The 23,443-nt window shown below is 37.5% G+C and overlaps 1 protein-coding gene across 2 annotated transcripts in view; it reads left to right on the top strand.

Moving 5' to 3' along the window:
* The window catches only part of NT5C2 (5'-nucleotidase, cytosolic II), a 130,608-nt gene that overhangs the window by 91,863 nt on the left and 15,302 nt on the right, over positions 1-23,443 (top strand). The window contains exons 4-10 of one of the 2 annotated variants that reach the window (XM_044665533.1): positions 1,930-2,047; positions 3,537-3,632; positions 18,210-18,301; positions 18,420-18,477; positions 19,464-19,557; positions 20,518-20,571; positions 21,014-21,097. In XM_044665533.1, the coding sequence (XP_044521468.1) occupies positions 1,930-2,047; positions 3,537-3,632; positions 18,210-18,301; positions 18,420-18,477; positions 19,464-19,557; positions 20,518-20,571; positions 21,014-21,097 (596 nt within the window). Of the gene's footprint in view, positions 1-1,929; positions 2,048-3,536; positions 3,633-18,209; positions 18,302-18,419; positions 18,478-18,732; positions 18,748-19,463; positions 19,558-20,517; positions 20,572-21,013; positions 21,098-23,443 lie in introns of those variants that run through there. The other variant, XM_044665535.1, reaches the window with a different exon arrangement.

The raw sequence follows: 23,443 nt of genomic DNA, 5'->3' as shown, positions 1-23,443 counted from the left end.
ATTTATTTTTTCCTGGGGAGTTTTGAGGTATATACAGTAAATACTACCCATGAAAAATCAGTTTTTGAGAAAAACTTAGTACAGGTAAAATCCTATTAAAACTCCAAAGTACTGCTAAATTAAAAATATACATATATATGTGTATGTATGTATATATATATATATATATATATATATATATATATATATATTAGAGTTTTGTTGTATCAAAACAAATGGGTTGTGGGTCAGGACCTTTTGATTTTGCTGAAATGTCGAAATGGGATTTGATCCATACCCAGAAAAAAATGCCTTGTAGTATTAAAACAATTTCCTTAGGCAATCGATGGCTTCCTGGTACTTTTGACACTGGAGAGGTTAAATATCTTCTAAAAGTAGAATGGTGCTAAGGCAAGAGAATGTAATACAAAATGTCAGCCTAATTTACACCATACCACATGGAGGACTTCAGAAGTTTGTCTTTTGGTCAGAATATAAAAAAATCTCAGAAGTAGTTTTACAATGGATAGCAGAGTAGTTAACAGAATACTGTTAAGTTTCTATTGCCTGGTAGACACAGAATCTAATAAGGAGTCTTCAACATTTTGAGGAAAAGAGAGAGACCCAAGATCTGTTTAACAGTGTGAGTTTCCATTTTTTATTGGCTAAATAGAATAACATTTTTTTATCCCTTTGTGACTTTTGAGGTGGTAGGGGAGGGGGAAAGGAGAAGAAAATTTAAATTGATCAAATTTGGAACTTCATTCTGAACCAAGATAAACAGAATTAATTGAACTGAAAAATGGTCAGGAGAGTAGGCTGAAACAATGTAATAGTAATCAAAAGTAGTATATGATCAACAGTTACATAAGTAGTGGTATCATGAGACTACATAGTTTTTCTACTTTCCTCATACCCACTTAACAAACTGTCAGATTTATATGTTTATAAATGTCCTCCCCATTAATCAATTTCTTCCAACCCTTTATGAAGGGAATTAATTTGTTGTAGGCCATTCATTGCATCATAACATCACAACATCACCTCCTTTCATTGATTATTTTTTAAGTTTACATGCCCATGGGGAAAGTCAACTTTACTACTTTTCCCTACTGTATCAAACTCTCAGTGCTGCTCCCAATTTGCAAAAATTAGATTGTATTTTTATCATGCTTTACGAAAGGATACAACACCTGTTTTATCATTTGTTGACTACCTGCTTGTCTGACTCTGCTATTTATATGATGGAGTGATGCCTGCTTAAACTTTAAAAATCTCATTTAGAGGAGAGCTATTTAAAGGAACAACATTTTTTTTTGTGTGTAATAAACTGAAACTTTTCCTAATGAAATGTTGATAAATTTAACATTGTAGCAGCTGCTTAACAAATGTATATTCTGTCTAGCAAATGTTATTGAAAATATTAGTAGAAAGTGAATGCAAAATCAATACCAAGCCAAATATTCCAAAGAAAGGTTGCTAAAAACATGGAAGGATTCTTGTCACACCAGATGTATGATGAAACCTTCACTATATAAACCTCTAGCTTGATTCTTGTTACTAGTATTCTCATGGAGAATATCAGCCATACAAATAGCCATACCTTTCAGGCTTTATACTTCAATACCATGAGACTAGAAAGGGAAGAAGAAGAAATAATGTTTGTCATAAGTTTCCTCTGAGATAGGGAATTTTGTTGGGCTTTGGGAAGTTTCATCTGGTATTAAAGTAGCAGCAATAGCCACAGGGGTGAGCTGCATTTCTCCACAGTCTCATAATAGAATTCTCCAATCAGTGTGTCTGAGCACAATGGAAGCTGTGGTGGAAGAACAAAAAAGTCTTAGGGAGGGGAGGTATGGTAAGAGAAGGGAAGAAATAACTTTCATTTGCTTTCTGCCTTAATTGGCTGTTCTTTTGCATTGACTAATTAAAAATTTCTTCTTTATGCAGTGTATAAATCTCCGGAGTATGAATCTCTTGGTTTTGACCTGACCGTTGAAAGATTAGTTTCCATTGGATACCCCCAGGAGCTGCTCAGTTTTGTCTATGATTCTACATTCCCAACCAGGTAATTGCAGGTATTGTTTGGATAGGACTGGCATTACCACCTTTTGTCCAAAAATTTAATAGCTACCCAATTATCTCTGAAAAGAGAAGAAAGATTTTTCTGACCTGTGTTGATTAAAACTTGTCTCATAGAGTATTTATATCTAGCACTAAAATATAGCCCTCCATGGAAATAAAGACAAGTTCTCTTAAATTAGCCACCAGTCAATTAACTAGCATTTACTAAGAACCTGTTGTGTACCAGACACTGTGCTAAACACTGGGGATATAGATGCTGAGAGAAAAGGGAAACCTATTCAATTCTCAAGAAACTTTAACATTCTAACAGGGGAGACATGTAGGTATATAAGTATATAGCGAATATATACAAAATAAATAAAAAGTAGTTTGGGAAGGGAGAGGTAAGGCTCAGGAAAGGTTTCATGTAGAATGAAAGTAAGGATTCCAAGAGGTAAAGGCAAGCAAGGAGTATGTTCCAGGTATGCAAGATAGCCAATGTAAAGGCCAGAAGGTGGGAGATGGAATGTAATGTATGGGAAATAGAAGTAGGTAAGTCTGGCTTGCCTGGAGAGTACTGAAGGGGAATAATAGATAGCAACTCTGGAAAGGTAGGAAGAGGCCACACTGTAGAACTTTAAATGCCAAACAGAGGAGTTCAGATTGGATCTTAGAGGTAATAGAGGACCACAAGAGTTTATTGAGTAGGGATGACCTGGATAAATCTGTACTTCAGTAAAAATCATTGAATTGGAATAGACTGAAGCTTGAAGCAGGGAGACCAGTTAGGAAGCTACCTAGAGGTGAAAAGGACCAGAACTCTGATGGTGGCTATGGAGACATGTCATGAAAAGAGACAAGACTTTGGGGACTGTTTAGATATGCGGGGTGAGGAACTGTGGACAACACTAAAGCTGTGTTTCCAGGTGACTGTGAAACGATGGTGGTACTTTCTGCATTAATAAGGACATTCATAAGAAGAGAAAACATGGTGGGGGGTGGGGGGAACTTGATGAGAACTCTTTGAACATGTTGAGTTCAAGGTGCCCACAGGACACAGGACACAGTTCAAAATGGATGTTAGCTAGAGATGCAGATGTGGAACTTCAGAGAGAAACTAGGGCTGGATATATAGGGAGAGTCATCTGCATAGAGATAATAATTGAACCCATAAGAGCTTATAGAGTCGCCAAGTAAGAGGGTGTATAGAGGAAGGGCCCAGAGACCTCTTATCACTGGAGGGTGGTAATGCTGTATTTTCTAGATTTAATAGGGAAATTCAGATTCAATAATTTGTTCTTAGGGAATATCTACTTGTGTATCACTTCTTACAAGAGGCATCTGATGCCTGTCTTATAAGACATAAAAGTTTTATCTATCTAGTCCAGGCTTGTTTGTCCCTATACTGTAATTAGGGTTCATGGTAGTTCTGTGATGTGATTTTTGCTTCTATTATATCATGTCCACTTTAAAAATTTTTAATTTTCATATAGAGGACTGGTCTTTGACACACTATATGGGAACTTGCTGAAAGTTGATGCCTATGGAAACCTCCTGGTATGTGCACATGGATTTAACTTCATCAGGGGGTGAGTATCTGTCTTAGAACATTTCAGCCCTCCTGGTTCTTAGGGAAATTTTCACAAAGTCAGACAGGCCAGTGAATGCTGAAAGCAATAGGCTTTTATTTAGGTGTATTTTTAATACAAGGAAAAGCTTGAGGCTTAAAATGATCCCAATCCCCCACCCTCTTGTGGAAGTATTCCAAAGGACAATTGGACTGACTACTAGAACCATAGATGTGATGGTGTCCATCACAAGATCCTAGGAGACTTTCCTATTAAGATACTTCAGTGTGAGAATCGGGGTTTTAAAGGGAGGGAGAAAGCTTCTCTCTCAGACAGGACTGTTTGATTACTTATCACTGATGCACTCTGAGGTTTGACTATTAAAATAAATTTCCAGCATGAAAACTTTTGAATATAGAAGATTCTAGACACAGGCAAGAGGAGTAATAACCTAGGACTACAACAGTGCCAATATCCGATCTTCTTTCTTGAATTATTGTGATTAAGTGAGAACTATATAAAGATGGCTTTGTCTTCTGAAATACAGGCATACTTTGAAGATATTGTAGGCTCAGATCCAGATTACTACAGTAAATTGAGTCATGTGAATTTTTGGTGTTGCAGTACATATAAAAGTAATGTTTACACTATATTGTAGTCTACTAGGTGTGCAATAGTTATTGCTAAAAAATAGAAACCATCATCTGAGCCTTCATTAAGTCATAATCTTTTTTCTCTCAGGTCTTACCTTGATATTGATGTCTGTTGTGACTAATCAGGGTGGTGGTTACTCAGACTTGCAGTGGCTGTGGCAATTTCTTAAAATAAGACAACAATAAAGTTTGCTGTATAGATTGACTCTTCTTTTCAGTTGAACTCTTAGAGACCATTGTTGAATAGATTGTACAATTTAGATTGGCCTCATTTTCTATATTGTTGTGTCTCAGGGAATAGGGAGGCTAGAGAAGAGGGAGAGCCTGAGAATTGCCAGTCAGTGGAGCAGTCATAAGAAGACATTTATTGATTAAGTTCACTTTCTTATATTGGTGCAGTTTGTGGCCCACAACACAATTACAATAGTAATATCAAAGATCACTGGTCGCAGATCACCNTTATGATCAATTCCACTTTTAAAAATATATATTTTAATAACAAATTTCCACATGAGTTTTCTGAAGTTATATAATTCAAATTGTCTCACTTCCTTCTTCCTCTCCTCTCCTGGAGCTGGCAAGTAATTCAGTCTGGGTTATACATGTATTATGTATAAAACATGCAAAATATGTTTTCATATTATTCATTTTAATAAGTGAATAATCTTATAAAACCCAAACCCTAAAACATATACCCAAATAAAGAAATGACAAACCATATGTTTCCATCTGCATCCTTATTCTAACAGTTCTTTCTCTGGAGGTGGATAGCATTCTTTTTCATAAGTCCCTCAGAATTATCCTGTATCATTGTATTGCTATTAGTAGCAAAGTCTGTCACATTTGATTGTTCCACAATATTGTGGTTTTTTTGTGTACAATGTTTTCCTGGTTCTGTTTATTTCACTCTGCATCAGTTCATGTAGATCTTTCCAGTTCTTTCTGAAATTATCCTGTTCATCATTCCTTATAGCACAATAGTGTTCCATCACTGTCATACACCACATTTGTTCAGCCATTCCCCAACTGAGGGACATCCCTTTAGTTTCCAATTCTTTGCCACCACAAAGAAAGCAGATATATTTTTGTACAAACAGATCCTTTCTCATTTTTTATCTCTTTGGGATACAGACCTAATGGTGGTGTTATTGGATCAAATATAGCCTTTTGAGCATAATTCCAAATTGCTCTCCAGATCAATTCACAACTCCATCAGCAATGCATCAGTGTTCTAATTTTACCACATTCCCTCCAACATTTATTATTTTCCCTTATTGTCCCATTAGTCCTTTATTATAGGTGTGAGATGATACCTCAAAGATGTTTTAATTTGCATTTCTCTAATTAAAAGAGATTTAGAACATTTTTTCATATGATTATTGATGGCTTTGATTTCTTCATCTGGAAACTGCTTATTCATATCCTTTGATCATTTATCAATTGGGGGAATAATTTGTAGTCTTATAAATTTGACTTAGTTCTCTATATATTTGAGAAATGAGACTTTCATCAAAGAAATTTATTACAAAAAATTTTCCCCAGTTTGTTGCTTCCCTTCTAATCATGGTTGCCTTGGTTTTGTTTGTACAAAACTTTTCAATTTAATATAATCAAAATTATTCATTTTATATCTTATAATGTCCTTGGTCTCTTGTTTGTTTGTAAATTCTTTCCTTCTCCACAGATCTGACAGGTAAACTATTCTACGTTCCTCTAATTATAATATCACTCTATGTTTAAAATCCTATACCCTTTTTGACCATATCTTAGTATAGGGTGTGAAATATTGATCTAAACCTAATTTTTTCCATACTGTTTTCCAATTTTCCCAGCAGTTTTTGTCAAATAGTGAGTTCTTATTCCAAAAGCTAGAATTGTTGGGTTTGTCAAATGCTAGATTGTTGAGACCATTTACCCCTAATCTATTTCATTGATCTACCTTTCTGTTTCTTAGCCAATACCAGATTCCATGTCACTTTCAAAACTCTTTACTCTGCTTCCTTCTGAACTAATTTCTATTCTGTTCATTTTTCAATAAAAAATATTTTAATGGCTTGCTTTTTTACCATCATTATTGCTAACCCTCTGGTTTTTCCCAAGCTTCCACAATTAAAAACAGGGTAAAAATTGCTTTAAAAGATAAACTGGTCAGGAAAAACAAATCCACATAGTGGTCACATCCAAAAATATGTGGTTCTTTCTGGACCTAGAGTCTATCATCTCTGAGAGAGGGTGGGGACAGACCTCTGAGTGGGTCACAGTAGGTCCTCAGTAGGACATGGTTGGTATAATAGTGTTCAAAGTTCATAAATCTTACAAAACTATTTTTCTTTAGTGTTGTAATCCCTGTATAAATTGTTCCTCCGGTTTTGCTCATTTCATTCTAAGTCAGTCCAAACTACCCTGAATTCTCTGATATTGTCTCTTTTCATCATTTCTTACAGTGCAAAATATTCTATTAAATTCACATACCACAGTTTGTTCAACCACTCCTAAGGGGCGAGGCTAAGGATCTCCTTAGAGTCTAGATTTTTTTTTCCTTTCCTTTTCTTTTTTTTCTCTCCTTTTAATACCCCATTGAAGATCAGGAAATTTGATTTGCTTGTCATAGTCTTTCTCCAGTATTGTCTTTTCTCTCTTAACACTTCTAACCTGTCTTACTTGTTTGTTGAATTTGAAGTATTTCTATACCAAATGGTGTGTTTTCAACCCTTCTTTGATCATTTTGTATTATAGTGAGGTTCATATCTCCCCCATTCTTTACTCAATGTTTGTATCTTCCTCATATAACCCAATTATGAGAAATTAAAAGTTATACATTTTTCCTTCAGTCTCTATTAGTGTATTCTTTATCTCCCTTTTTCTCTCACTCAGAAAAGAAGCAATCTACCTTGCTTCTTCTGATTTTCTTATTTAATTTTCTCAATACCCTTTGAAAGACATTAAGGTTTTGAAGGAACACTTGTTTCTTCTCTTTTTATCCCTTAATAAATATTTCCTTATATATCATATTATATAACTCCTTTCAGTTGCTCAAATAAATGTCTAAGTTTTGCTGGTATCTAAGGTTTGTATTAAAAGTTCCTTCTCAGCTCTTACCTTTTCATCAGAAACGTTTGAAAGTCCTCTGTTCATTAAAGATTCATTTTCCCTTTCTAAGATTATATTCAGTTTTGCAGAATTTATTATTCTTGGTTATAAGCCAATATCTTCTGGAATATTGTATTCTCAGTTTTTAGTAGAAGCTTCTAGGTCTTATGTGTAGTCCTTACTAGTTCCTTGGTACCTGAATTGCTTTTTTCTGATTAGGCTATTTTTTTTCTTTGATGTGGGAGCTGTTCATTTTGACCATGATAGTCCTGGAACTTTTCCTTTTAGAGTCCTGAACTTTCAGGCAGTGAAATCTAACTTTATTTTGCCCTCTGGTTCTAATGGATTTTGGAAATTTTCATTTTTTTAAAAAACAAATGGTTTAAACTGTTTTTCAGGGAGACCCTTGAGTTTTTCCAGGTCAATTGTTTTTGCTGTCAGCTTATATTTTCTTATGGTTTTTTCATCTTTTAGATTTTTTTCTAATATTTCTTTCTGTCCTACGGAATCATTGATTTTTCTTGGTTTACTCTAGTTTTCAGAGCTTTAATTTTTTGATTAAGGCTCACCACCTTTTCCTCAAAGCTACTTATTCTTCTTCTCCTTTTCCTCCAGAGTTTTTATTTCATTTTTTCATCTCTTGCTTCATTTCTGCTATGTATGCATATGGTCTATGCAGTTCATTTTTTCCCTTTGAGTCTCTGCTTAGTTGTAATAGAATTAGATTTGCAATCAATTTTGATGTTGGTCAGTGTTTGCAGAAAATTCTGAAACTGGGCCTTTGTGCCAGGGCCAGGCTTGGTCCCTTGCTACACTGTTTTGGATGAAGTGGTTGGTCTCCCTTAGTCTCTCACTCTAGATCAGTGATGGATTGTGTGCCCAAACTGTATCCTCAGACCACCTATGAGCTCCCTGCATTACCCCAGACAGGGGAGGAAGTACTCACATTGCACTGCTAGACAGAGGGGTGGGGCATGTGAAAAATGTCCTCAAGCGCTGTGGAGAGGGGGAGCAAAGCAGTCCCCATTCCCCCCATCCCTGGTACACATGCCATGAGTTCACCAACACGGCTCTAGGTCCTCTCTGAGTTATTTTTTGTGTTAATCTCAAGGTTAGAGCCCCTTGGATTTTTAATAGTAGATCTTTAGGGCCCTGTCTAGTATCTCAGGACAGAGTGGTAAGGACCTCAGAGTCACTGGAACTAGGCTGTCCTGGTCTAAGTGTTGCGGTACTTTTCTAGTCAGTACTGTATTGGTCACCTAATAACTCCCTCTTCCTGGGACTTCCATGGTTCCTTCACTGAGGCTTTCTCAGGGGAGCCTTCTGCCCTTGTTCAGACACTAAGCCTTTTAGGCTTATTCAGTAGGCTTCCTCTGGTTGTGCTGGCACTTGTTTTGCTATTACTTGTAGGCTCCTGGCTGATTCTGTGTACTCTTCTAAGGTAGAAGATGCCACTAACAATTAGTTTCTCATAGGATTTCTTAACCATTTTTTGGTCTCACATGAATGTCAAGATTTTGTTGGAGTAGGTGCAGGGGACCTGGGCAAACAAGGTCATTCATTGTCCATGTAACGTCTATCCAAGATAGATGTACTTGAAGGCCAGCTCCATGAATTGTCATGTAGCCCTATATCATAGTCTGAACTATAAGCATTTCTTATTCATTTGGCTTTTTTTCTGTAGAGTTATTCTGTGAGATGATTGTGTGTGATTTGGAATCTTATTTAGGAAGCTCTGCAGTGGTGTTGGGCTTGATTCAATTGTACCATGTCATCCATAAAAAGGAGTAATGGTGAGAATCCCTCCTCTAATTGGACTCTGTGCTGGGTGTTTTACAAGACAACTAGAAATCCGTTTGAACTCATTTCCCTCTTCTATACCTTGCTTGCAATGAATAATCAGAGAATCATGTTTTTATAAGTTTTCTCTCATTACAACTATCACATAATCTTTTTTTTTTAAACCCTTAACTTCTGTGTGTTGGATCCTAGGTGGAAGAGAGGTAAGGGTGGGCAATGGGGGTCAAATGACTTGCCCAGGGTCACACAGCTGGGAAGTGTCTGAGGCTGGACTTGAACCTATCACATAATCTTATATACGATCTCAACGTGTTGAAATAAAGTCTTTAAGGCTATATTTTGTTTCAGTGAATCAAATGCTTTTTTATGGTCAACAAATAATACTGTGATCTTGTAACTTTCATTCAGTTCTGTATCTAATGTTGTAGTCTGCTGTAGAATATTATTTGAGAAATCTTGTCTGTTCCCTTCATATTTTTTCATCCAGGATGCTTTCAAAATAAATGTAATTTAATATTATTTAGATTTTATAGAGATGGGCCAATAGGCATTTGTTAATAGTTTTCTAATCATTTAATATCTGTTCTTTTTTAAGATGTCTTGAAAATGAATTTTCATCTCCTTTAGAATCATATCGGCTGTAGAATAGGCCTTTTTCTGCAAACTTTCTGTTCTAGTTTTGCTTTCTTTCCATGGTGCCATTTTTGCTTCTTCATGCTACCTCATGCTTTACTTCAAAGACTAAGTAACAGTAGTTGGAGGACAGTGTGATGACTCCATTGTCATAGATGAAGAAAAAAGAGTTTGTTGTTGTTGTTGTTGACTGATTTTCTTTTGGTTTTTTAACCATTTGCTGACCTTCCAGTTTCTTCTTTAAAGGCCTTTGAGATAATCTGACTAGTTAGGTCAAATATCAAGTTTTTTTTTTTTTTTTTTAAATAAAGGCTCTTTTGGGAGAGGCACTGTTTTATGAGGATGAACCTACTGCTCATAATCTTTTTCTCTCCTCTTTCACTTCTGTATGAGGAGAATGCCTTAGAGTCCTGTCAGTGAACCTATAGCATGCATGCTGGAAGGAGCTGCTCCTCTTCTCTTCTCTACACATGCCTGAGGACATTTCTTACATGACCCTGCCCTTCTCTCTAGTAGCTTAATGAGAGCGCTTCCTTCCTCCCCTTTCTGGGGTAAGGACGGGTGGCTCACATGCGATGTGAGGGTTGCAGTTTGGGCACTCAGTTTCTAAAAGATTTGCCATTAGTGGCCTAGAGTGTTTCTCCTAGCTATTTTATATTCAGGCAACTAGGAAGTGATGTCAGTCCCCATAGCCAATAAAGACTTAAGGATGGTTTCATATCTTTTAGGAAAAACTCATCTCAATTTTCAGTGGGCTCTCAGGTTAAAATATTGCTCCCACTTCTTTTGCGTTGAATTCACCATTAATTAAAGCTTAGGTTGATTTAATTTGGAGGATTAAGGTTCTTTATCAACTTCTTTGTAAAAATTTTCTACAAAAAACTTTGTTCCAGAAGATATAATTATCTTCTTGGAGGTCTTTTTTGCTTGTGCACAATCACCAGCACTGACATATTAATGAAATAGCCCACAAAATGATGTTTCTTGTTGCCTTTGGATGCACAATTGAACCAATTCCTTAACCTCTTGCAATTTATAGTTTTCTAGATTATTCATGATGAGCCTTTCTGTATTTAGCCAGCCTGGTTTTCAGAAAGCAGATACAGTCTATTGCTGTGGTCATACTCAAAAGTTTTTCCAATACCTCTATGTGACAATGGGACAAAAGAATCAGTCTTTGGCGGCATTTTTCTTCATTAACCACTTGTATCCTGGCTTCCAACCATACAACTCTACTGAAACTATGCTATCAAATTTTTAGTCAAATTCCAAGTTTTGTTCTTTGTTTGCTTATCCTCTCTTAAAATTCTCTCCTTTCTTCCTGATTTCCCTAAGACACTTTCCTAGTTTAATTTCCTCGTAGGTCTATCACTTCTTCCCTTTTCCTCCTTTTACTTCCCTTAGCTATATGTTTTCCTCTAAAGCCGAGTTCTTGTTCCTCAAATCTCCTGGATTCAGAGATCATATTTTTGCTGATGTTTACTTTTACAATTGAAAATTTGCATCTTCAAGCCTCTTTTCTCACTAAAGCTAAGATAATAGAACCATAAAGTTAGTGGAGAGCTTAGAGATGACATAGTCAGAGCCCCCTATTTCAGAAGGAAGAAATTGAGGTGGAGAGGAAATAAACTCAAGATCATAAGGAAATAGCTTCTGTATTTTGTTTTCAATGGCCTAGTGGACATTTTAAGCAAATATCCTGTGTTATTTCAAATTCAACAAGTCCAAATTGAAATTCCTCATCTTTCCTCTTTCCTCAACTTCCCTGTCACACTTTCATTCTCCAAATTACCCAGGCCAGAAAACAGTTCTCTCCCCACATCCTGTCAATGAGTACTCCCACATAAATCCACTTAAGTTTTCAAACATGAAGCACCTACTTTGTGCAATGCTGTGGAAACAGAAGAGAGCCACACAAATTCCAACAAATGAAAGATAAATTTCACCTGAAGAACAACCCTAAATCCTGATCCATCTGGTAGGTCTTGTTAGCAGTCTGCAACATATAACCAATAAGGAATTTCAAAAGAAGAACAGGAGTAAAAAATGTATCATTAAGAAAATATACGAGAGGAAGAAAAGATGTTTGATCACATGGAGAGGGAGAGGTCTAACAGCCAGATGGTTCCATTGATATCCTTTCAATGTCAGGAGAAAGTGAGAAAAGGCTCCAGCAATAGAGGTGGACTCCCTGAGGTAAATGAAAAGGACATGGACAAGACCTGCCCAAAAAGAGTAGAGAAGGATTGGCTGCTAGCTACCTTGTTGAAAGAATTGCCCGTATCAGTGAAATTCCAGATCCATTTGAGAACTGAGTGCTGATTACGCACAGGGTACCATTTTGGGCATTGGGGAAGAGCCAAACCAAAAGTTTCTCCAGCCTAACAGGGAGAGAGTAATGAGACATGTACACGTATTTATTTATACATGCCAAATTGGACTTTTACTACTGCATTTACTGTTGAAATAATAATAGCACATAGAGTTTAGTTTTCAGGTATTCCTCATCTTTCACTTGAAACTTCAGTTGTTGATTTGATAGTGAAGCAATAATAGTTATGGAGAAATCATCACATTGTCTTGTCTATCTGTAACATGTAATTGGGAGGCCATATAATGGGAATGTCAGCATTAAGAAATTGTACCTGTTATTGGATATGGCACCAGACTCAAATTAGTGTCATCAGTGGAAATATTCCATCTACTATTATCAGCACCTTTCTATATTCTCCTCAGTCTTTTATGAATATTACTTCAGAAAAGGATTCTGCTTTTCAAGATCCATTCTTGGGACCTTTTAGCAAGTGGCAATAAGATGTGAGGCTGAATCCTTAAAATTGATGTGACTTTTGAATAGTCTATGAACAATCATAGTGAAGGGCTCTTGAATAAGGATGACTTAAAGTCTTACATGAACTTTTGAGGAAATGTTTAGCTAGGTACAAAGATGCCAATTGTAAAGGGTAACAATTATGGTTGGTTGGACTAAATATTTAAAGGGGTGGTCACCAGGAATTGATTACCCAATTCCAAATGATTTTTTAGCAATTTATTTATAAAATATAGGAAGAGAGTAAAAGTAGAGAAATGAGAAGAGGGCAGAGTAAGAGATCTAGCTTAACGAGCTAGACTATGTGTTCAAGCCCTGGCTTTACTCTGGCAGGGGTCCAGAGAGCCTAAAGGTCAGTTAACAAGGGTTTTAGCCATGAGGCCTCCTCCCAATCAAGGGGCCCCTCTGGAGGCTTGTACCTCCAGGGTGCCTAAGGAAGGGAATCAGCATTTTTTCACTCACCCACATGATAGTTCTAAGGAGAAATATACAGCAGTCCAACGTCCTCAGCCAGAGCTCCTCCAGGTCCAGTTCAAGGTGGAAGAGAGTGTCACAGGAAGTTCTTGTAATTTTTAAAGACCATTCCTTTTGTCACTTCCTATGCCTTCATCTTCTGTCCCATAACTCTCTTTGCGCATTTGCATTATGTCTACCCATTCTTGGTCTTCTGCAACAGAAATGTCATTGTCTTATGTGCAGCTTGCAAAAGACATTTTCTCTCCCTTGCCTAGTCTATCAGAAACATCCATTGATCCTGAATCCAAGTCAGAAACATCCTTGATGGTTGAGCCAGTCAACATTAGGGCATTATTTCATAAGGTCTTGGGAATTGCTCCTTCCCTCATATATCTCCCCATCTGATTTAGGGATGGAGACTGAGTAAATTTCTTGCAACTATGGCCGCAACACTGGTCAGTGTATTTGGAACTCTCTACTCTTCCAGATTTGTTTGACTATCTGGAATTATAGTAGGTCTTTCTAGTATTGCCTTCCCTCTGGTTAGAGTTGTTGTTGCTCTTGCCAAAGTCAATTTGTTGTTTACTGGCGAACTAAATGACCATGTGCCCCACATAGACAGCATCAGCGAGATGTAAGTTTGAGCCTGATGTTGGGCTGCCTAGACTGACCACGCCCCCTGCTGGCCTGGAGAGTGAAGTTTTTTTATCTCTTCCATCTCCTTATCCTTCTTTGCCTGCTTTAATTGTTTCTTCAAGTCAGCAATTACTGCGTCCTTCTCTGAGTCACTTTGCCTGGTAGCCTTTATATCTCTAGCCTTGGAATCATGGATGTAAGATGCATGCTATCTTATGTCCTCAAGAGACAATGTTTCCCATTGGGGATAGCTCTTCCTAAAGTATGTTTGAATAGGCAGTAGTGCACCTTTCACAAATTGCCTTCAGATGTGGTTGACTGTCTCTGGTGCCTTGGATGTCTCAGAGCCCTAGAATTGTTTCAGCAGATTCAATCAATTTGTCCAGGAAGTTACTGGGGTGTTCGCCTTCCCCTGTCTCAATTTTTCAAACTTCGACCATGAATTTGGGCATTTTGCATGCAGAAGCATTGCTTCGAGCAAATCTGTCCTGTATTATTTGCAACAGGTACCTCATGTTGGTATAAGAGGTAAGCTCCAAATCCTGATGCATGTTTGGCCACGAAGTTAAATTGGGATTGTTCTGGGTTTCATTTAAAAATTTCTCTTTCTCCGAGGGCGAAAAGAATTCCCCAAGCAGAAATTCTACGTCCCCAAAACTAGGATTGAAAAGAGTAAAGGCTCTTTTCATTTCTTTGATAGACTTGAAAGGGCTTAGGTAGAATTTTGGAAAATGGCGCCTGAGAACTTTAAAGATCATTTGGGATGAAAGCCTTAAACAATTTTATGTGCAGTATATCCCCTTCTGGCTGTAAAATTGTCTGATCAATTATAGGTAGCACAGAGACGGTGGTCTCAGCCTCTGTGGCCTTGTCCTCTGTTGACTTATATACTGCACCTGCGCCTGTTTCTAAATGCCTGGACTCAATGATCTCTAGTTGAAGGATGGTGTGATCATCCAATTCTTTGCCCTCTCTGATTTGTTTTACCACTGGGACCAATAGCCTAATTTGATCTATCACATCCTGGGTTAATGTTACATTTGGATTACTAGCAGCACTAGTTGAATTAATTTTAAACAGCAGCCATAAATGCCCACATACTTTTTTGAACACCTTTAAACCCTGAAAAACAGCAAATATAATAGTAGCCAACGTAGGAATGAAACAAATAAACTCTGCAAGGGTCACTGCATACCACCAGTAATAGTCATAAAGTTGTAACACTTTTAGAATGAACTGAGGGACCTTATAAAACCAAAAATCCATGGCTCCTTGCGTCACTATCCAAAGAAGCACGGTAAAACTACTAATAAAGGCCATTCTTGCTACAGCCATTTTAAAGTTATTAATTCTTGTAGGTTCTTGTGGAGACTCTGCTCCCAACTGTAATGAATAAAGAGGCAGATGGCTAGTAATAATACTAGAAGGAGGAAGGTGCTAGCTACAGTGAGTATGGTATGGGCAGTACCAGGGCTGAGCTTGAAACTGATTATAAATGTAACAAGGATCCAGCCCAGGTTAGCAGAGTGTTAAGTAATATGAAGTAGCTTCCTATTGGTGTGTATAGTACTTTGACAGGAAGTGAGTATGGGACTTCCTGTCCAACCCCAATGGAGGTTATCCCTGCTGTAGCTGTTCAGAACCTTTCTGTTGACTGTCCCTGCTTGGCCTTAGATGGGTAGACAATTACCACAAAGTTTTCAGATTAAGGCTAAAGGGTTTATTGAAAACGGGAGTATAGGTAATAAGGTAATGGAAAGAGGGTTAGGAAGTACTGAGAACTAAGGGTGAAAGATTTATCTAACTCAAGATGCTAATAGGTCTTCCTAGATGCTCTTCTGCTGACCCAGGGCAGACAGCCCTGGGTCAGAATGGTGTGGTCTCTTTGATAACAAAATAAAATTAATCTTTGGTTAAAGGTTGGTTTGCTTTGCCTATAGTAACAATAGGTTGTTCAGCAGAATCGGTTTAATCCTATTCTAAGCCTAAAATCCTACCCACGTTCGGTCCCAAGGGATATGGGGCAAGTGAGAGGTGAGGAGAGAAGTGAAGTAGCCAGGGTCTGCCAAGCTTATTTATAGCCAGGCTCCAACTGCCATGTGGCACCAGCTACCTGTCGCATAGCATGTTCTACATTCTAACCAGGGCAAACTGCCAGCTTGCCCCATGCAAAATATGGCAGTATGCTTTTCCATATTACACTTCCTCCCATTTCACATGTACCAATTACAACAAAGGCTTTGCTTAGGACTACCCAGGGGGCAGTCAGTCGATTCTGATTCTGACCCACTCTTGCACACATGGGTCACAGACCTCTCCCCCATTTGAGGATTAAGTGGGGTGTTTATACTTTTGCTGATTAAATCTAAAAATAGGCAGGGTAGGATTAATCCTATCTTCACAAAACATATTATGTGACTTTTATAGTTTGGGGATATAATTTTTAATAGATACATACATATACATAAGCATTATTTTTTTTTTAAACCCTTGTACTTCGGTGTATTGTCTCATAGGTGGAAGAGTGGTAAGGGTGGGCAATGGGGGTCAAGTGACCTGCCCAGGGTCACACAGCTGGGAAGTGGCTGAGGCTGGGTTTGAACCTAGGACCTCCTGTCTATAGGCCTGACTCTCACTCCACTGAGCTACCCAGCTGCCCCCCATAAGCATTATTTTGAAGGAAAAAATTCATTCTAAAAATTGCTGCTTCCCATATAGTTCTCTCAAGACTTACCTGATACAAAGTTACATAGGAGACACTCAGGCAGCCTCCAACATAGCAATAATGAAATAATAATAATAATTGGCATGTAGTTTTTCATATGTTAATTCATTTGAGTTTGAGAAAGGGGTTAGGTTAGAATTAATATATTTTTTTCCTTTAATCTCAAGAAAAACAAAGTGACAGAAAGGAAGAACCTAAACTGGGCCTGGAAAGTGACAGTTCCTCTGCAACTTCAGTGCTTTATCACCAAATAAACTCCTGAGGCTTCAAGGGAACAGAAGATTCCCTGAAAACCAAACTAGTGTTATGGAAACAGTCTGTTTTATTTCAATAGCAAATGCAGTAGTGAAGCTACTTTCTTTTCTGAAATGTGTTCAATATGTTTACCCTGTATATATATACCTGTTGGTGGTGAAGCATAAAGAGGAGGTGGAATAAGCATGACAGAGATCCAGAGAGACTGAGGAAAGGTTCTGTGCCTGTGCTTTCCCCTATATCATTTCTACTTTTATATTTTAATCTCTAAGCTACACAGGGCAGAAGTGGAAGGGTGAAGGGAGTTTAAATGGAGAATATTCAATTGCCCTGTTAATGTCCAAGAACTTTCTCCTTCTGATAATCTTTCAAAGAATTCTTGGATTTCCTTTCTGAATACCTGGATGATAAGAGTTAGCAATGACAATGACACTGTTCATAGCCTGTTAACACTATGGAAATTAAGGTGATGTGGTATGTTGTAAACAGTGTACCTTGTTTGGATTTAGAAGCTTTATTATTTTCTCAGTTACTTTTATTCAGCTTTTTCCGTGTCTCAGCTCTTTAACTTTATTGAGAGAGTATAGCAAAGTGAAGAGAAAGCAGAGCCCTAAAAACCTGGGTTCAGATCCCAACCCTGAAACACACTAACTGTGTGGCCTTGGGCAGGTCATGGAACTTCTCAGTGCTCCTGGCAACTCTAAAAGTTACAGAGAAAGTGACAACTTGTATCAATAGATAGAGTTGCCTCATCCTCTAAGTTCCTGCCATTAATCAGTCAAGGTAGTTGTAGTTCCTAAACAATAGTGGCACAAACTCTGCTCAGGGTCCAGAAATCTACCTTTGTTTTCAGTAGTTTTAACCCGTTCTGGAGATTGGAGTTTCTAATAGTGTTGTTGTCCATTTTAAGAGTTCCTTGCTTTTCCACAGTGAATTGAGCTCTAAAGCTTTCCTGTGATTAAACCAATTGAGGCTGTAGGGAATAAAGATATATTCTAGGATCTGACAGGTTTACCAGATTCCTGTCAAACTTTTCTTTTTTTCTTCTCTCCAAATACATATCTCCTTCTAACATTATCATGGGGCAAAGCTAATTTCAAGCCACCAAGTAGAACTGAAGTATGTTTGACTTATTTGTAACTTAAAGGAATTTTCTCCTTTCTTCTACTCCTTTTTAAATGGTGGCTTTTTGGGGAGGGAATTCAGTTATTAATTCCTATAAGAAAAAACTTTGACACACTGAACTAGCTGATTAAAAGTGACTGGAAAAATGAATTAAGGTTCTCAAATTCAAAAAAAGAATGTTTACAATATAAAGCATGCCAACTTAATTTCCATTGAGTCAACAGGCTTTGAATAGCATAATTATATATTTCTATATAATATATACATGTATGTATGTGTATATATAACATATACAAATGTATGTATATGTGTATGTATTTCCTTTTGTGTGGATATGTACCTTATTTTACAATGCTAACTATGGAATACTAATGAATATTTCTTGTTCTTTTCAGACCTGAAACTCGAGAACAGTATCCAAATAAATTCATCCAGCGAGATGACACAGAACGATTTTACATTCTGAATACACTGTTCAACCTCCCAGGTAGCTCTGCCCTCTGATGACCTACATGAATATTTCTCTTTGCTCAGGGGAAGAATGGAATAGGTTTTAATCACTTATTTTTCTTATTCCTTATGGATTATTCTTTCTTCATTTTCAGAGACTTACCTGTTGGCCTGCCTAGTAGATTTTTTTACTAATTGTGCCAGATACTCCAGGTATGTAAAACCTGTGATTGCCATTTTTCAGTTTTATTTTATGTACAGGGTTTTAGAGAACTGGCCATTGTAGGTTTTTTCTGCTTTTCTGAAGCGAATTTAGTGCTAGTGAGATGCCAGATTGCCAGCCTGAAAGATGGGACAGCACCAGGAGCTCCATGCAGGCTCTCACCTCTCACACGGCCCCCTCTCCTTGCCAGTGGCTGCAACCTTGTTTGGAAGGGACCACTTCTGATTGGTTTCTCCTGGGAATGAAGACGGCAAGCAGAGGTGCTAATTGTGACAACTGAGTGGGAGGTTTGTGTGATGGTTATCTGTCCAAGCAGATTTGCACTAAAACCCCCCAACTCATTTCACAGCAGCTACCCAGGAGCCATTCAGTGATGGTAATTTAATTTGATTTCCAGTCCCAACAAGATTTGATGCGAGAGTAAATCCTATTTCTTCTCCACAGAGTTTTAAAAAAAAAAAAAAAAAGGAGGGGAAAAAACTAGGGAAATTGTGCCATTTTGTTCCTGGATATAACAGCCATAGATACCAGTGTTTTCTTCCTCTTTATCTTATCTCCAGCTGCTTTGAGGCACTTATGTTCTGTAAATTAAGTGACCAAGTTAGGTTTTTAAATGGGCAGTTTTGTATTAGGGACTAGGCCAGAAAAAAAACAGAATGGGGGAAGCTAAGGGAGACTAAACTGTCAGTTTTCAAAATATAAATAAATTTTTTTAAAGAAAAGTAGCTGATATATTTAACTTTGGCCTTTTAGCTAACATTTAATATCACATACTTGTTTGTTGATTCAGGTTAATTATACTCTGTTGAAAAGTGCCCATTTCAAATGACTGGAATGGCTTACATTAGGCAATGATGTTTTGGGATAAAGTTAGTCCTAACCCATATGACACAATCTATGTGTCCCCTATATTGATATTTAATGTGTATTTTATTCACCGTTTTTTTCCTGTCACTACTGTTTTACCTTCCTGCAGCTGCGAGACTGGATTTAAAGATGGAGATCTCTTTATGTCCTTCCGGAGTATGTTTCAGGATGTGAGAGATGCTGTTGATTGGGTTCATTACAAGGTATCCTGGGGCTCCTCTTTTACCTCCTCTATTCTTTAGCACTTGTTCTCTAATCTGAGATTAGCTTTTTTCCAGGTGTCAAGTGGGATTTCTCCTGAATGAGAAACTTGCATTTGCCTTCTATCAAAGGAACACTGAATTATATTTGTCCTTCTCTTTCAACAATGATATTAATACCATCACCTCATTAAATATGGGATTCCTCCTCACACTTGGGGCTAATTCATTTCTGGTTATTATCTTAGCTTTCCTTATTTAGAAGGAATTAGGTACTGATTCAGACTTTTACTTAGGTTTTTTGCCCTCTGCAATTTGTAGATGATTATGGCCCATTAATTTTTGCCAGATAATCCCACTTTATTTTCTCTTGCATAATTTAGTAAGTGAAGTTAAAATATAGTTGGACTCATATTTCACAATAAAATAAGGTCTTTCTGATTTCTATTTAAAATAGAAGGAAAGTTTCTTTATGTAAAGGTAAGGAGTATTTTGTTTTCTTTGTGATTCAAAGATCAGGTGAGAAGTGTCTTGTTATTATGGTGTAAAGGATCTTGAATATCATTAGAGTCAGAAGAATCTTGAAGAAGCCTTGCTTCTGACACAGTTGGCTGTGTGACCCTGGCCAAGTCCTCAATTGCTCAGTGCTCCAGAAACTCTTAAAGATTCAATAGTGGAGTTGGTGTTGATATTCTTTAGTAGAGAATTATCTCAGTAGAATTTCATAGATTAATGAAAGCACAGAAAATGTATAATGTTTACTTGCATTACTACCCAACAATAATATACATAAGGCAATTAGAACCCCAAATGGGAGCATCAGGTACCTCTACCACATTCTGTATTTCAACTGGTCTCTTCTTTAGAAAATGCTCAAGAATGCAATTGGGATTATTAGTGGGCAGAACTCTTCTTGCAACAAATGACTATGTTTTTCCTTACTTTCTTTTGCCTTCCTCTCAGGGTTCCCTTAAGGAAAAGACGGTTGAAAATCTAGAGAAGTACGTGGTCAAAGATGTAAGTAGAAATCAGTTGAGAATTGCCTTATTGGAATATGGGGGTATGGAAAGGCATAATTACTGACTTTTTAAACTGAAAAGCTAATAAGAGTACTTCTAAATAAATCCCAGAGGGAAATGTTTCTTTGCTAGGACATGGTTACATATGAAGTCTTTTTTAAAAAGTCAAAGTCCTAGTCTGGTAGTTATAAGCAAAGACAAGCAGTCATCCATTTATTTCTGTAGCTGCAGATCAGATTGACACATAATTTTTATAATTTATGTTAAAAAGCGTAGAAGGCTTAAATAGGAAGTTGAGGGGAAAGATTTAAAATACTTTTTAAGAATGGCCTTATTGACACGATCTACATACAAAGTAGAATGAAATACCCTGTTCCTGCAGTATCTAAATAAAACAAGGTAAGCAGGCTTTTGGATCTAATTATTATGCTTTGTTTCAGGGAAAGCTTCCTTTGCTTCTGAGTCGAATGAAGGAAGTAGGAAAAGTATTTCTCGCTACCAACAGTGACTATAAATATACTGATGTAAGTGCTGTTTAAATATGACATTGGACTCTTTGTCTAAATAAAACAGGTGCTTTATGCTGGGTTTTCATGATGAGAATTGTAAAATTAGTGAACTAGCAGTTGACTCAAGGAATATGTTAACAAATGACTTGGTTCTCATGTAGTGACCCTTTTCTAACATTTTAACTAGGAAAGAATTTCCATCATGAGGGAGGCATCCAGAGAGAGACTCTCTGAAATCTTAAAATTTATCCCGAAAGCTTCCTTTGTTTTGGCAATGATTCTTTTGACAGTGTACTGCTTAAAACCCTTTTTTAGTTTTTATTTTAAGCTATTATTCTATATAAATGAATCTTTTAGTCTCTATCATTTAGTTTGAATAAGCCATGTTACTAGGTTTACTATTCTCATTATGCACCTGCAAACATTCTGACTGCCAGCTGTTGGAAATCTAAAATTAAGAAATAGTAATGATATTTGATTACTAGATATCAAAATTAATTAACTTCACTCTTTAAAAAAGTTTTTCCAATGCTTAATATATGCAGAAGTGCTCTAATATAATTTTATTCTCCTTTTGCTTTTTGATAAGAAAATGTATAATGTTTACTTGCATTACTACCCAACAATAATATACATAAGGCAATTAGAAGGATGTACATCTTACTTTAGCCCTTGCCTTTCCTCCCTCTGTATGGTATGACATTAGTTTGACTTGGAAAATTGATTTATTTGGGGCAAAGGCTCCTTCACAAAACCTGTGATCTCAAACTCAAGATAAAGTGTTTATTTTCCACCTGAACCATTGCATTTAATACTTTTACCCTTGACCATAGCCAGAGTCATTCTTCACATGTGCTTCATTAAATTTGAATCAATTGACATAAAAGCACACCTATTAGTGGAATAACTCCCAAGTGTGTGCCCTACTGACAGGAGGCTGGCACAAATGATGGCTTCATAAGAATGGCTGTCTCTGGGAGTAAGTGCACCACCATTTGGTTTGGTGTGAAAGTAAAGTGTATATTAGAGACTTGTAGTTGCTGACAGGCACACCTGGGAAGATAGAGAAGGATCAAAGACACAGTTGTCACTGACCTTGGAAGAGATTCTTCATCACCCAGCTCTCATATTCTCTGTGCCCTGGATCTCAGGCATTTGACAGTCCAGGCCAATATGCAGACTTCTCCAGGGACATGCACAACTGCAACCCTGAGACTTACAAAAACACAGGCTAACAGGGAAAGATATCCACTAACTCCAGGACCAGACAAATGTCATATTATCTGGTTCTTTTTTCCCCATCTTTTTTTTTTTTTATAAACCCCTTTATGTCTAAGAATCAATGCTAAATATTGGTTCCAAGGCAGAAGAGTGGTAAGGACTAGGCAATTGGGGTTATCATTTGCACTGAGTCACACAGCTAGGAATATCTGAGGCCACGTTTGAACCTAAGACTTCCCTTCTCTAGGCCTGGCTCTTAATCCATTGACCCACCTATGTGTCCCTTTTCTACTCCATTTCAAGATATTTCCAATAGTAGCATAATGAGCCAGCCTGTGATAAACACAAGCCCAGAGGTTCTGGCTCTCCCTGCTTTTAACTACAAGCTCTGGGTAGCTTTGGAGTGGGAGCGAGGCTGGTGGTACGCTCCAACTCAATTGCTTTGTCTCTAATTTTAGGAAACTCCTCTTCCTCTCTTCCTAGATGGGGGCAGTTGGCCTGGTGTATACATGGAGAGAATTGATTCTTTCTTTTGTGGGGTGGGGCATTTTCCATTCTGTGGAAGTATGCCTTGGTTGATAGTTTTCAGGACAGCAAGCTGCATCACTTCCCACTGTTTCAACACTCAGGAGTACCTAAAGGCCTCTGGGTGTTGGTCCTCCCACATCCTCCTAATTCTGTACTTAGCATTCACCTTCTGTTCCTAATCTCAAGTTCTATCTCTGTAGTCACTTTTACTGCACTTTGAGGGTCCTGCCAACAAGCACATTCAACCGGCTTTTCTATCTCTTTTTTCCTCATGCTCTTCCTAGGATGAATCTCATACTTAAAGGATTTTTTCTTAGGGCTTCTCATGCCCTTACTCAATGATTCTTAGCCTAGTTTACTTGTATCCAGGACAGTGCTGATATCCAGTATCTAGGACAATACCAGTCATTTCTCTGTCATCTCAGGATCTCATCCTTGGTCTGGAAACCCTAAGACTTGCTTCCATAGGTGGACTTGAAATAAAACTCCTGCTGATGGTAGCACTGCAAAGAATTAACTTTTTTCCATCAGGAGAGGAATTGCCCAATCCTGGGTATACTTTTCTCTCTCTCTCTCTCTCTCTCTCTCTCTCTCTCTCTCTCTCTCTCTCTC

The sequence above is a fragment of the Gracilinanus agilis genome, chromosome 2 (genome assembly GCF_016433145.1).
Source record: "Gracilinanus agilis isolate LMUSP501 chromosome 2, AgileGrace, whole genome shotgun sequence".
NCBI classification, from domain to species: Eukaryota; Metazoa; Chordata; class Mammalia; order Didelphimorphia; family Didelphidae; genus Gracilinanus; species Gracilinanus agilis.
Note: the sequence above shows the minus strand (reverse complement) of the source record. Positions and strands in the feature narration are given on the sequence as shown.